The sequence below is a fragment of the Phlebotomus papatasi genome, chromosome 3 (assembly GCF_024763615.1).
Source record: "Phlebotomus papatasi isolate M1 chromosome 3, Ppap_2.1, whole genome shotgun sequence".
NCBI classification, from domain to species: Eukaryota; Metazoa; Arthropoda; class Insecta; order Diptera; family Psychodidae; genus Phlebotomus; species Phlebotomus papatasi.
Window position 1 is genome coordinate 68,585,179 of NC_077224.1, and position 16,326 is coordinate 68,601,504.

General features: G+C 32.3%; 2 protein-coding genes across 4 annotated transcripts in view; one reads left to right on the forward strand and one right to left on the reverse strand.

Moving 5' to 3' along the window:
* LOC129805251 (uncharacterized) overlaps positions 1-15,994 on the reverse strand; it is an 82,571-nt gene extending 66,577 nt beyond the window's left edge. Inside the window, exons 1-2 of one of the 3 annotated variants that reach the window (XM_055853031.1) lie at positions 15,891-15,994; positions 15,576-15,802 (exon numbers count right to left, since the gene is read on the reverse strand). The gene's annotated coding sequence lies outside the window, so the exon portion shown is untranslated. Of the gene's footprint in view, positions 1-14,858; positions 14,895-15,575 lie in introns of all 3 variants that reach the window. The other 2 variants (XM_055853032.1, XM_055853033.1) reach the window with 2 other exon arrangements.
* LOC129805250 (uncharacterized) lies at positions 476-7,318 on the forward strand. Its single transcript, XM_055853030.1, has 5 exons — positions 476-499; positions 2,440-5,350; positions 5,700-5,900; positions 5,959-6,838; positions 6,905-7,318. The coding sequence occupies exon 2, from the start codon at positions 2,445-2,447 to the stop codon at positions 4,995-4,997; it is 2,553 nt and encodes an 850-aa protein (XP_055709005.1). The 5' UTR covers positions 476-499; positions 2,440-2,444; the 3' UTR covers positions 4,998-5,350; positions 5,700-5,900; positions 5,959-6,838; positions 6,905-7,318.
* Positions 15,995-16,326: the final 332 nt, after the last annotated feature.

The window sequence follows — 16,326 nt, forward strand, 5'->3', positions numbered from 1 at the left end:
TCCGCCACTTCTCTTTTTTTTCTGTAAATCTTTATTTTTAATGATATCTTGAAAATGCATCATACGATCTTGTTAATTTTTGGTTACGTTTGCAGATTATCTTCGCCCATATCTCGGGTGACATAAAGTAAAGAATTACTCGGGATTGTCCCATTTTCATGCTTTTGAGTTGGTAGTTAATTGTTCTACAAAACTACACAGTAAAAAATCGTGTAAAAAAAAATAACGTGTAATTTCCAAATTACCACTAAAAAAATTGTAAATTTTGATTTTTACCACTATTAAAATGGTAAATTTTGTGTAAAAAAAAATTCGTGTAAAACTTTTCCGCGTGTAATTTAAAAATGTAATTTTTACCATTATTTAAGTATAATAGTGTCACTAAAAAAGTGGAAAATATTACACAGCGTGTAATAATTTGAAACATGTAATGAAAATGTGTAAAAATGGCAGCCATTTTCTTTTTTGGATGCAGAGAGCAGGGAGCGTACAGAAATAGGTGAGTACAATTTTTGATTTTTCTTCCCTTTTTCGATGATAATGTTATCAATATTTGGCAAATATCTCTAGATACCATTAATATGTCTTCAAGAAATGCTGAATTTCAAGAAACATATGATGTGGAAACCGATAAAAACCAAAAATAAGAATTGCCATAACCTAATTTTGCTTCTTGTTTCTTTTGGCAATTTTCTTCAGTTCCTTTGTCTTTAGGGCATTTCCTGTACTCTGAGGGCCTCTATGCCAATCCCTGTAGCCATCTCTAAAAGATTTTATAAGATTCCAAAATAATTTTGACAAAAAAATCCCGTTCAAAAAGTCAGTCTGCTAACTCGCGTCTATTTGATTCTCATGATCATATTACTTGATTTACTTGTACATGGGGCGCTCCTCGGTCTTCAGAGGCCCTAATATGCAACCCTCAACGTGATCCTCTGAAAATTCAGGAAGATTTCGAAGTAACCTTGTGTAAAATTTTCATATTTGTTTCGCAAGTGCAAATCTTTAGACGCGTGGATGTTTCACTCCCGGAATGTGCGAATACTCTTCAGTGTCTGGCCCATGGGGCGCTCCTCGGTCTTCAGAGGCCCTAATATTCAACCCTCAACGTGATCCTCTGAAAATTCAGGAAGATTTCGAAGTAACCTTGTGTAAAATTTTCATATTTGTTTCGCAAGTGCAAATCTTTAGACGCGTGGATGTTTCACTCCCGGAATGTGCGAATACTCTTCAGTGTCTGGCCCATGGGGCGCTTCTCGGTCTTCAGAGGCCCTAATATTCAACCCTCAACGTGATCCTCTAAAGATTCAGGAAGATTTCAAAGTAACCTTGTGTAAAATTTTCATATTTGTTTCGCAAGTGCAAATCTTTAGACGCGTGGATGTTTCACTCCCGGAATGTGCGAATACTCTTCAGTGTCTGGCCCATGGGGCGCTCCTCGGTCTTCAGAGGCCCTAATATTCAACCCTCAACGTGATCCTCTGAAAATTCAGGAAGATTTCGAAGTAACCTTGTGTAAAATTTTCAGATTTGTTTCGCAAGTGCAAATCTTTAGACGCGTGGATGTTTCACTCCCGGAATGTGCGAATACTCTTCAGTGTCTGGCCCATGGGGCGCTCCTTGGTGTTCAGTGGTTCTAATAAGCAACCCTCAACGTGATCCTCAGAAGAATTCTCTTTAGTGTCTGGCCCATGGGGCGTTTCTCGGTATTCAGAGTCTCTAATAAACAACCCTCAACGTGATCCTCTAAAGATTCAGGAAGATTTCGAAGTAACCTTGTGTAAAATTTTCATATTTGTTTCGCAAGTGCAAATCTTTAGACGTGTGAATGTTTCACTCCCGGAATGTGCGAATACTCTTCAGTGTCTGGCCCATGGGGCGCTCCTTGGTGTTCAGTGGTTCTAATAAGCAACCCTCAACGTGATCCTCAGAAGAATTCTCTTTAGTGTCTGGCCCATGGGGCGTTTCTCGGTATTCAGAGTCTCTAATAAACAACCCTCAACGTGATCCTCTGAAGATTCAGGAAGATTTCGAAGTAACCTTGTGTAAAATTTTCATATTTGTTTCGCAAGTGCAAATCTTTAGACGCGCGGGTTTTTCACTCAAGGAATGTGTGAACTTCCTGTAGTGTCTTGCCCATGAGGCGCTCCTCGGCCTTTAACAGCGTTCCACCCCGTGATTGTCAAGAGATCAAGTAAAACTTTGAAGAGATTCTTTTTTCAAAATTTCCTTTTTTTTGCGAAGTGTATCAGAATACACGAATATTTTATTCCCGGAATAGGTGAATTTTCTGAATTATCTTCCATGGAGCACTTCTACATCTTCATCGATTGCTATTTTTGAATATGATACCAATATATTTTCTATAAAATCTATCTTTCTATAACATCTAATTCTTAAAAATTCTATTTAAGTTTTTTTAAAATTTCTATTTAACAGGTGAAATGTCTGATGAATATGTATGTAATATTCAATCTTGCTTAAAAGTCTTCACAACACGGCGTAGGCTCGCAAACCACCAATACAGAATTCACCCAAACAAAGACTTATTTGTCAGAAATTTACATGAATCATTTCAATGTGAAATTTGTAACAAGAAATTTTCAAGACGTAAAATAATATTACACGTGACATTCCATTTAAAAAGAAAACAAGGACTAAAATGTCCTTTTTATAATGAGTGTGGCAGATATACTTGTTTTAAAAGTATTAATGTTTTCAGAGTCCATATTGTAAGAAATCATAAAACGTTGACAAAAACTCAAACCGAAAATCTCACAACATCTTGTCTGTTATCAGAGTCTTATGAAGTCGTTCCCAATTCCGACTTTACAGAAAATACCGCAACTACATCTCAGGAGGATGATAACTCAAACATAAGAGAGTTTTTTGATTCTTTCGTTTCGCTACAAATGCAGTTACACATACCATCAACTTCATTCAATGCAATAATTAATTCCTTCTCCACAGTATATGAGTTAGACGAACATCAAAAAATTGAGAAACTTGAGAAGACATTGATAGAACACGGTTTGAATACACACCAAATTGAACAGATATGTAAAAGCTTCAAATCTGAAAAGACTTTGTTTAAAAAATTATTCCATTCGGATTCAGGGTTATTACGAAGTGCATATTCTCGAAACAAGGAACTTTCAAAGAGTGACTTTCTCGTACAACCACAAGAAGTGTTTTTAGGCGCACGTGAGGATGGAAGTACTGCTACCTATATTTACATACCAATTCTAGAATTATTGTCCACTTTGTTTAAAAACACTTCCTTTCGAAGTGAATATTTTTCATCTAAAAACACGAAAGATTCCTATTATCTTGACTTAAACGATGGTGAAATATGCAGATCAAACGCTTTTTGGGATCCTGCTTTAAAAAATATTCAACTTTTAGTGTATCAGGATGCTTTCGAAGTATGTGCTCCTTTGAAAAGTGCAAAAACAAAACACAAGTTGGTAGGCGTCTATATGTCTGTGGGAAATGTCCACAGATCGCACCGGGCAAAAATTAATAATTTACACTTGGTAGCTCTTTGCAAAGAGTCTGATTTTAAATATTTTAAATCGAACAAAATTTTTGAAAAACTCGTACACGATATCAGAGTTTTAGAAATCGATGGAATAAATGTTGAACATGAGGAGCAAAGCTATAATATGAAGGGTTCTATATTCGCAATCTTAGGAGACAACTTGGGTAGCCATCAAGTTGGTGGATATGTAGAAAATTTTTCTACATCAATCTATTTTTGCAGATACTGCTATGTGACAAGATCTCAATTCACCTCAAATCCGCATGTAATAGCTCCATTAAGAACAAAGAACTCACATATAAAAGACTTAAATGAATTAACAACGAATAAATTAAATAATGTTAGAGGAGTTAAATTTGAAACAATTTTTAATGAACTAAAGTATTATAATATTAATTCACCTGGCATGCCCCCGTGTATTGCCCACGATTTATTCGAAGGAATTATTGGTTACGACATCTTGCTCATTTTTAAATATGCCGTTGCAGAAAACTGGGTAACATTCAAAAACATTTCTTACAGCATCAAATATTATTTTAAAATCTTAAACATGAATGCTTCAATTTCCATAACGCCTAACTTTTCAAAGATTTCCGGTCGAGCATATGATATTTGGTCCTTAATCCAAATATTGCCGTTCATATTCTCACCACTTCATTCTAAAGTAGATTTTTCCTCTGACCCATACATTAAAATGATAATGACTTTGAAATATTTGGTTGATATTCTTGTTGCTCCACAAATATCTGAAGCTCAAAGAGGAGAATTAAAATTCTATGTTGCGGAGTACATAGAGTACAGGCATAATTTGTTTTCGGAGCCTCTTAAACCAAAACACCACTATTTGAATCATTATACATATCTGATCAGACAGTTTGGTCCTTTAACTTCATTTTGGACTCTGAGGTTTGAGAGCAAACACAAATATTTTAAGGATTGTGTAACTTCGGCTCGCAATTATATAAACGTTGCCAAATTGTGCGCTGAGAAACACCAAAGGCATCAGTCTATATGGCTTAGTGATAACATGTGGAATAATACAGTGCAAGTTCTTACAAGGAAAAACGTTATTAACCTCTTAGATTGTGAAGAAATTTTATTGCGAAATGCGAAAATTAACTCTGACAACGTATTTTTTACAAAATCGCTCACATTTCAAGGTATCACATTAAAAACCGAACAATATATTTTTCATAGCAGAGATTCATTTGGAGAAGCATATGTTATGAGAATTGATTTATTAGTTGTTTTGAAAACATTTGATGATTTCTTACTTATTGGAACGAAATTCAAAATATTTGAAAACCACGAAAATGGGTTAATATATTTAGAAGACGATCTTGGAAAAGTAATAAGAAAAATGACAGAGATTATTGATTTATCTCCCTTAAAACCTATCACAATTCATGGAATTAAATCACAAATTCTTTTTTCTAAGCATCGTTTGCCAAAATAATAAAGTCAAATAAGTTTTTGTTAAAGATTTTAAGCTTGGTGGATATTTTTTGAGAGGAGCCAGAGAATCGTAGAATGTAAGTGTAAACCAATATGAAGTGGTTCAAAGTTTTCAATTACAACCATACCATTAAGAAAATAGTGAAGTCAAAACCGACTATAACAGATCTTCTCAATGCTGCAAGCAACAAGTTTGGAAAAAGCTTCATTTCCCTTGTGCTTGGAGCCTGTGGAACACTGATCGAAGATGATGATTTCCTGGAACAAGTACAAACAAACGAGATTTTGATTGCATTACAAGAAGGAGAAAACTGGATCTCGCCCGAAATCTTTGAGCCTTCATCTTCATCTCAAGTAATATTCTTTTAAATATATATATTCGCATTTTATTTTTGCCGGTCAAGAAACACAATTTGTTACAGAGCAATTTTCAGAGTACGCAAATAAACTTTTGTTTCTCCATTATAAATTATTTTACACTAAAATATATCAAAATCTTTAGAAAACGAATAATTCATGTTTGGTCACATTAAAATTTCCTTCCATAGTTGTTAACTCTGAACTTCGCCTTTAAGATAAATTGTTATTACTGTATTTTTATTTTCAACTTAAATGAATTCCTTTTATTAAAAAAAAATTGCGAAGGAAAGGTTTCTTGATGAGAAAGCATTTTTTATTTTTTGTCATTGATTTAAATTTACAGACTCAAGTTACACCTAGTATCACAAATGTAAACGGAAATGAAGGGAATAATTCAGTCGTTATTCCAACGCTTGAGAATTTTCTGGAACTGTCAGGAATTCATCCATTTGCCGACGCGCAACCACCTGGAACTGTCCCTACTTTGAGGAATCCAGAAGTACCACCAAATGATACAGAAAGTGCAGAGGAACTACTGGTAAATGTAAGTTTAATTTCAAATTAGTTTCACTTATTACATTACGGATTTTTCTTAATTATAGACTCCATCATCTCTAACTTCTGCACAGACAAAGAAAGCCATTCGTGAATCATTCAAGAATTTTGAAAATATCAAAATTCCGTATGATCAGATGGAAAAAAATATAAGAGATGCACTTAAAGGGAAACAAAAGCTGCCTCCAAATCAGATGGCGACAGTTGTGAAGAAAGTGGTTCTGGAGATACGGAAATCCGGAGTTTATATACCAATAAAAGTATTTGATTTTGCCGCCGCCCAAATGTGCAGGGAATACCCTGACACATTTGAGGAGCGTGATGACGATGGAGCTTTGATTGGTGGAGGATTCTTCGGACTCTCTGAAAAAATGAGGAACCACAACAACTATCTTAACCGTCCTCATGTTAATAAATTCCAAGACCAAAATCTACACAAAGAAGTCAAGAAATTAAGAAAAAATGTGAATCTATGCTCAGGAAATATCAACAATGCCCCTGAACTAAACGAAGAATTCGGCCTGGAGCGTGATGACATCAACAAGGGAGAATTATCAATTCCAGAGATTGTGAAAAAATGGCCTAATTTACAAACCTTCGATGGAATTTGTCGTCACTTTGCGGCAACAACAGGCTGCGATATATCACAATTGGGAAACATAATGCAGGAAAAACGAAACATTATTGCTAAAGCGTGCCTTCCAAATCGGTCAGCAAATATTCTAAGGGAGCACAACAGCACAAATCAGGAAAATCCTGACCAGGAAAATTCTCTACCTGCACCAGAACCACCAGAACCATCCCGTGAACTTCAAAATGACGCAAAAATAATTTTGAAGATTATTGCTGATTACTTCAAAGAAAAGATTGAAGCAATATTCGGAAATCAAACAACCAATACCGATGATTTCCTTATTCGAGAAAATGGTAAAATAGATTGAAAGCTAAAATAATATTTAAGTGTAATTAATTTTGTTTTGTTTTTATTTTCAGATGCACCACCGAAGTTCTCTATAATATACAGAAACATTGTTCTACATGAAACAAATTCGTGGTGGGAGGCTTTCACAATGTATTTTGCAGATATTTACATATTCTGCAAACTTTATCCCGTGGAAGCTTCCCAGACACTGGAATTTGTACAGCGGTACATTTTAAAAATAAATCCAGAAGGCACAAAATCAAAAAAAAGATGTATTAAAACGTGCAATTTAAAAGTATTAAGTCTTATCAGAAAAATTAAGAATATTTCATCTTAGTTGATTTCACATCAGTGAATGCCACATTCCCAAGGTTTATTCAAAATATATTTTTTGAATTCCTGATTTTTTTGGTTGAACCAAGAAACTATGCCTCTATCATTGCATGTAAATTAAATGAAGTAAATAAAAAATTACTATATTGAAATTACATGTTTTTTAAAATTACAATCCCAATTTTACATTCCTGAAAAATTACACGTTTCTGATTACATTTCCAAAAATACACATTTGAAAAATTACACGTTCATAATTACACATTTGAAAAATTACATGCACAAAATTACGTGATAGAAAATATTACACGTCGAAGATTACACGTTTTAAAAATTACACTTTTCCCAGAATTACCACTATAATAGAGATGTCAAAAATTACCTACTATTATAGTGGTACTTATTTTTTACTGTGTACTTCAAACTAATGCATTGCATTGCATTTATGTACTTAAGGGGTGCGTAGTAAAAACTTAATGTTTGAGGATACGAAAATGATCTTGAATTTTTCTATCCAGTGGGCTTTCAAAATCAAAAGTTAAACAAATCTAAAGAGGTTTTTGCAACCGATGATAACCTACTTAAAACTAATACTATACTAACTTAGACATATAATGCGATACTTCTTTTCGAGTATTCAGAAAAACACTTATCCGTCAGGGAACACTTATGGATAATTGCAACCCCCTGGCACGTTGCCTGAAATTTGAAGTCACTTTCTCATACTTCGATTTAAATTTATATGGGATTTTTTTTGCACTCGCTACCGTTATGCTAAATATTTAAAAAGTGACAAGCTTTTCCGTATTATAAGATACCTTTCCGTATGGAGGGATAAGTATACTAAATTTTTGTTTAAATAAATTTTTTCCTCGGAGCACTGTGAGCTGAGTCCGAGATCAATTTAGGAATTGGCTTCAAATAGCTCCATATAAAAAGGCCAACTTGCCAGGAAGTTGGATAATTGCGACAAAATATTGAATTTATATAAAGTTTATCTAGTGAAATTCAAATAATACGGCTTTTTTCACTAATCAGTGAAAACAGTGATTGCCTTTATCGTACGCTTTTTGTGAAAGGCATCGCTATTTTTAATTCTCTTCCGTGTAGTAGTTGGAATTTCGCGAATGGTATTCGTGAATTCTTTCTGGCTGAACCTTAGAAGCTTCTAATGCACTTTATTTTTCTACTCAGCTTCTTTTTTCCTTTTCGTTTTTTCATATTAAGATTCTTTTTCTATTCTGAATTTTATTTTGCATTATTTTTATAAGTTCTTCGATCACAATTGTAAGAGGGCTGACCATTTTTTTCTGATTTAAATATATGCATTATTATTATTATTATTCTTATTATTATTATTATCAAATTTCATATCACATATTGTACAAAATAGGATCATATTACAATTCCTTGAAACGCCAGTTTCTTCTAATTTACAATATCTAATTCAAATATTCAAATTGAAATTAGGCAAGAAATTTTCACAGCATTTAAATAAAAAACTAAAAAAAACAGGAATGACTATTATCTGCATATTGAATCACTCTGTGATGTGGTCGTAATTAGGGCATGTCTCTCCTTTGTCTCTCTAAGTCCTTGCCCCTTTTTGTTGCTATTGATAGTGAATGGGCATTTATGGTATTCCGGTTTTCTTTGTGATTATGATGGGAGAATAAAAAGTCGAGGGAAGCACTAAGAAATTAACGATCCATTAGATTTTTAACAATTTCCTTTCACTCTCCTCCCGACTCACAATTATTAAGGGCAATCCGAAAAGGGAAATCGCTCATAATTTATTTTGAAAAAAAAAAAAGAGAATAACAAAGGGGAATTGCTTTCTTCGACTCTTTACAATAAAAATACAAATCAAAATTCCGGATTTGATGGAAGACTGTAGCCTCAAACCAGAGGGGTTGATGTCATTTTAATATTCAGTAAATTCAAATGTAAATTCATGTTGTACGAAATACTATAATTTTCTGTTCTTTTATTTCGAAAACATGTCCAATTTCATGTTCATTTATTATTTAGGAGAGTTGATTAATCAATGCTATCGTTAAAATGTTTTCTTTTTTAATTAATTCACCATGACAACGAAATTATTGTTTTTATAATTATGTTGAGAGAGAGAGAAGATTACCTTTAATTGGAACGTCTTGCAGATGTGGCTTAGAGCTAAAGCACATGAAATCTGCATAAGACATGTCGAAAGAATATTTTCTCATTAAATAACCATTAATCGTATGCGATCAGTGAGCATTATCACAAAACGATGAATGGATTAATTACACAATATCCCATTCCGTAAACCAATTTATCATTTTTCCGCGCAGAAATTGATTAAAATAAAAAAAAAATAGCGAAAAAAAGATAAAAATATCAAATTATGACACTATTCAGAGATTTTTCTTATACTAACACAGAAGAGATTCACTGAGGGTTTTATTCCACTTTTGAACACTCCTTTTATGCTCCTATTCTCTTCTTTATCTTCCTCATAAATTATTGCTCGTCTTAAGGATTTCCTTTTTGTGTCATTCTGGCACAGAAAAACCATTTAACTCGTGCCAAATCTGCGATTTTTGCCCCAAATATACACCTTCCAGCAAACCGGACACAGAAAGCTTTTTGAAGAAAATCAAGAGCTCTATTTCAACCAATTAACTTTTCCGGGAAATTCAATTAGTCCTACGAAGGTTCATTTAGAAATCTCATTTAATGTAACCAATTTTCAATTACGTCTTCTATACACTCAATTTCTATTGGGAATTGCTCAATTTTATATTTTTGAAATTAAACTTAAAGTACTATTGGAACTTATTTAAAAGCTTTTGAAATAAAGATAATTGATTAATCATTCTTAAATATCCGGTAGTTCTCAAACATATTAAAGTCAGGATGAGAGAAAAGAAATTTTACTGTCTGCAATATATTCTACAACCTTTTTGTAGAAAACTAAGAATGATACAGTTGAACTTATTCAAAATGTAAGGGTTGAAAAAGGAGTGAAACAATCTTGCCAGTGAACATTATAAATAATATAATATTACAGTCAGAAGTAATTGATAAAAACAAATTCAGACGAGTTATGTATAATATAGAAAATAATAGAGGAGACCGGGGAAGAAGTGCCACATAGTATTTTGTAGTGAGATGTTTTCCTTAGTAGGAATATTGAGAAAATCTTTATTTACAAGAAGTAAACACCTCTCGTCCTATTCATGGAAATATTTAACAGCTTGACACAAATATTTTATTTTGACAAATTATAAGCAGTGAAAAGTTTCATTTGCTGTGTAATTCTTCCCCAGTGCCCCCTATTTATAATTTTGTTACGAAATTAGAAATTACTCCTAACTCAGGTAACTCTATTAAGGTAAATCGTAAATTATAGCCACATAAGGTAATTTATCCCAAAAATTGAATTGGATTCCAAATGTGACTTATCGCAAAACAATTTTATTTTCAAAGGATATAATAAATGATTTATAACAGAGAAATAAGACTTTAAAACTTTTCCTTAGAGTCTGGTGTAATCTTTCGTCAGTGTTTTTGCGTTACGATATCATAAGTTTTCTGTTAATATTTTACCTTCTTACACTTTCTTCCTATGTATTTCATTCATTTTTCCCTGTTCATCCCTATCGAAGTCGATGGTTAATAGCCTACGCCTCTCGATTCTTCGCTTCTTTAAGAAAGTGTTCGGGATTGATTTTAAGACGATCCTGGACATTATTATGAATTAGATGAAATCTTGAAGTGGCTTCCCCTCTACAATGACTTATACTACAATGACTGATTAAAGGAATATTTCACTTAGTTTTGTATCAATGATCTTATATCTTGTAAAATCACTGCAATTGTTTGTGTTTAGAAATCTTCAGAAACTGAGTTAAACTTCTAGCCTGAATACCACTTTACTTAGCTTTGTTGAGGAATCTTGTATCATTACATATTATTTCACCAATTTCTTTCATATTTCTCTTCAGTTTACCTTTTTTGTTTTTTACTCACTGCTTAAATGACTTTGTGTGTTCCTTACGAAAGCAAAACGGTTAAAGTCAATGGGCTCGGAGTCTTTGAAAGAACCCTCTTAAATGAACTCAAGTAGCATAAATACAACTTTCGTTTGTCCTTCAACTTATTTCATCCAGCCTAATACCATTTCTTTTTAATTATTGATTTATTTTTATTGTTTTTCCATACTTGGATAAAACAAACAGTCGGAGAATAGTTAAGCCAAAAAAAATCAAAAAGGGTCTTGTGCCCCAGACCCCCTATACACTTACGACTTATACCAGGAGACAGCTTAACGGGAAACTGATGAGAGTATAGTCTAATCATTAATTTCATTATAATTACATTAGGCCGTCTCTCGGATTAAGCCTCAGATTGTTTCCTACACATAGACAAATTCTGACTTTAAATTTAAGATAATATAAGATCCTGGGAACTTAAATTGGACGTGAATCTCCGAGGCGTTTAAGTTTAGAAGCTCTGAGCGAAAGAAATGGGCTAGAATCCCTAGCTCTTTCAAGTTAAGAGATCGGGAACTTAAGTTCTGCATTAGCTGGAAAATGAAAAATGTCTACAGATTTGCAAATTGCAACTAAAACTAAATGATCAAGGATTTAGAATTACGACATTGGCATTCATTGGATGGGATTTGAAATTAAATTCCTGGGTGTTTCTATTTAAGAATTTCCCGTTTTTTTGTGTGTTTGAATAAAAAACAAATAAATATGAAAAAAGTGAAAAAATAAAAAAAATAATTCCCAAAAAAAAGAAAGAGAGAATTTTTCAAGATAGGATAAGTGTGCCAAATTCCGGTCAGCTTGCAATTTCGACCACCTTTTTTGTTCCTCGAATTTCCATGAACTTTTAGATTTTACGTACTCTAGAGATTATACAATGCAAAAGAATAACAAAAAATGTAGCTTCGACAAACCAGATGACGTGAAAAAGATATTGGAAGAATTCTCGAAGGGAAAGGAACCATGAGAATGAAGGTGGCAGAAATAGGGCACCAAAGCTATGTCTTTATTTTAATTCATTTTAAAATGTATTAAGAATGATTTTAGAGTAAATAAAGACGGTAAACTCTTTACAAGATTCCAAGCAAAAATCTTTTGGAAGAAAGAATTTAAAAAAAAAAATTGAATTTAAAATATTACATTTCAAACTTGAGACTTTGACGCTTGCATGCAACTATGCCGAAATTTGGCTCACTTACCCTATTAAGGTAAATTTGGCACCTTTTGAAAAGTTTCGGAGGCCATGATAATAAATAGATTTCAATGTTTTGTTAACCGATAATACTATAGGGTAAAGTGATACAAGTTGGACATAGTGTTACAAGTTGGACAATTCGCCGGTACAAGTTGGACAGGGACTTTTTCTTGATAAATACAGTACTAATTTTTTTTAAGCACAAGTAACCAAATTATAAAACTAAAGCATTAAAAATATACAAATAAAAATGAAGTACTAAATTTATCAAGAAAAAAAGCCTTATCCAACTTGTATCACTTTGCCCTACCCTTTGTAAAACAATATTTGATTTTTAACTGAAATGCAAGTGCATATATTATATTTCGAACCTCTTATATTAGTCTAGGTGTCTCTGTCTTATTCATTGATTTTCAAGTCAGATTATTTTGTACATGCAGCCCACAAAATTGACCAATGAATTGGTGTGTCAAAAAAACGTATTAAGTCGATATCTTCAAACGTTCTACATCTATAATTTTGCTTTTATAATTTTGAGTTCAGCTGTTCCGAGTTCCGATTGATTGAAGTTAAAACTTCTTTTATAAATTTTCAATATTTGTTATCAATCTGCAATTTGTCTCTGAAATACTGGATGTTTATACTCGTACTCTGATAGAATCAGTTTAGTTTTGAGGGGTGAATATACTTAATGAAATCCGTGATTGAATGTTGTATACTTTAGCACGGGCGGAATTGTAGATATTTTCACAAAGAACGCCTTTAGTGCAAAGAGGGGAGGAATGATCGAACACTATCGGTGGTTTGTTTAATGTTTTATTGCACATAAAAATTTCATCTCTTCGTCAAACATAACACCATAAGGAAGGTACATGGAGGAAAAAAAAGACCATTGTGTAAATATTGTAAAAGTTGGTAACATTTTCCACGTTATTGCGATCCCTCTGTCATCATGCGTTTGTGCTATTTGCTCACTGATCGTCCAGATTATGATGGTATATTTATAAACAAGGGGTGTGGTTCATCCAGTGGAACATTATACGTGAACATTTTATGTATCGATGCGATTCAACTTGACGCGAATTGAGGATTGTGCTTTATCTTCGCTCCACCAGGCTTGAGCTTAATATGGCAATGATCGATTGACGCTCTTTCTATACCCATCTCTTATGGCGAAAATGTTACAACCAAATTCCATGGCTATGTACACCTCACCTTCCATGCAGATATATTTAAGCATTATGCTGGTTGTACGGTTGTACCAACTATAAACTGAATTTCCGCAATATTTTGCGGGACGAATAGCAAATGAAGCATATTTCGGTATTCTCATAGCTTGTGTCAATGCTACCAGTGAATATTCAATTGATATGAATAAAATTTTAATGTGGAAATTCAAAGAGTGGAGGCTATAATTTATTTAATACCCTCGGAACTGTCCTCAATATTAATTTCCACACTGTTGGACACAGTGTTATACTAAATAGAGTAGCACATTTTATTAAACACTTATACACGTATAGCCTTACAAAATGAATTATTTTGCAATACCTATATAACACATTTAAATTATCATGATTAATTTCACCCTGATCAACCTCAACTATTGGGGTTATGTCAAATTTATGAGGCAATTAGTCAAGTAAGCATTTCTTGATTATATTGAAGTAATGTTGAGAAAAATTTTATAGATAGTTTTTGTGTTCTTTTTTTTGTAAAACCAAAAATTTCTGCTACTACAAATTTCCAATAGCAGAAAATATTTCATTCGAAAATATTTTTTATTTAAATATTATTTACTTTAGAGTTACTGCACATATTGCTATACTTTTTTAAGTCTGTGATTGTTGTAGTTAGTAATTTACTTGTTTAAATGTGTTTCTGAATTTTAGTTATGGAAAGTAGTTTAAAAAATTTGTCGTTTACACTTGCACGTCACTTTAATTTCAATTAAAATTGTCTTTTCAAACCTATTTGAATAAAAATTAGTTTTACCATTAATTTATTTACCTACTTATAAGTATAAGAACATTACTAAAACATATTCAAAATAATTTATTTTAAAAGCCTTTTCAATTAAAATAAATACTCTTAGTATTGAATGAGTCGAAAACTAAATATTTTTGTTTTGTTCCTGATTTGAATGTATTTTGCATTTGATTTGAAGTAAACAAATTCAACAATAGCAAAAACGGATATTTGAAGCATAAAATAATTAAATAATTTTTTTTTTAATTTTTTCTAGTTTTTAAAAAAAAATCAATTGACAAATTCATAGTGTTTTTTTGTATGAAAATAGAGATAATCATTTTAAATATTTTAATATTATAAATTCAAATTAATGTTAATTGTTTTTGTAAAGTATTAAAAATAATTTTAAAATATTATACAAATGATATCTATATCTATAGTCAAAGTAATCCTAATACTTTTATTAAAACTATTTTTTAAAAATAATATCACCTTTTCTTGAAGTAGATGAACAAAGTCACGGTTTTTCTAATCAGAAAAGAAACGATAATGAAATAATAAAAATATACTAATTAAGCTTTAATTAATTAATTAATTAATTAAGTAATTTACGATCTTTAAAAATATTAGAAATAATGATTAAAGGTTTTGAAACTTAAGGGTGAAGATAATTTGAAAAAAAGCTGAGAAATAAAACTTTCTATCGGTTCTCATTTTTTTCGAAATACCTCATATTAAGAAAAGATTTTTAATGATTTTAACCAACCCCTGCCAAGTTGACTAAGTATTTAGCATAAAAACTTGGTTTTTACTGAGTATTTCGACGGGTTGTATTAGCAGATTCAAAATTACAATTTAATTTCTGTATTTAATTTTAAAGAAAATAATTACAGCTGCCATAAGTTCAAACAATCTTGTACTCATTGGCCTGGCATTTGCTAAATAACCAGTCTGTTCCACTTATTACCAAATAATTGGAATTATTGAAAATAATGTTTTACAGCTAAAAATAGTAATGAAAAAAATCACGAAGCAACAAAAATGTTCCATTCACATAAAATTGCTAATTAAAATCCCGTGTACGAGCTCGAGGGAGACATAACGTACAAGACATGTCTCACTTCCTCCAACATTACAACAATCGCGTGCAAGAGATAAAAATAAATTTTCTATTTATACGGCATATGAGGTAAAAGATAATTAACTCACCGATTTGACGAGTCACTCAGCTGATTTTCTCACCAAAGGTCCCTCCTTTCTTTTCGAATTTTCAGCACTTTTGGAGAATTAATAGAATTTTACACTTGAGCCAAGGAATACTCTCCTCTTGCTTCGAAGATTGGAAAACTGCCGCTTTTTGCACCAAATTGACGTCACAATTGAATTACCCAAGAGACTTTCCCAAAACTTATTCGACTTTTTAAGACTTTCGCGGACTTTTGAACAGAAACTCTTGTTACTAACCCTCTTGCTATTTACCCAATGGAGTGTTCTAAATTATCACTTTTTTCAACTCACACCTACTTTTTTTCTCACCCATTCAGCACTGAACGAAAAAGGGAGCAATACTCGGAAAATTTAAGGAAAATAGGGAGAAAATTAAAATAATAAACCAATTCGAATGAGTGAAGCTCATTAACTGGCTTGTGGACTTATTTTCAGAACAAATCGTCATAGGGAAACATGCCACCATGAAGGTCTGTCACCATCAATTGCAGTCATTTCAATATGTAATATTTGGCAAGTAAACCAAAAGAACAGTCAGAAAGACTAGAAAAGCTGCCAGAATATTTCGCGATGCCCTTCTAACTAATCACAAGAAGAATGCAAGATTACTTTTAACATTGTTAGTTGAATTATTTTTTTTTTGTTGTATTACTCTTAAAACAGGGTGGCAAACTGTCCCATACTTTGCAATATGTTCGCACTTGTGACTTTATATACATGCTAAACCTCAAAA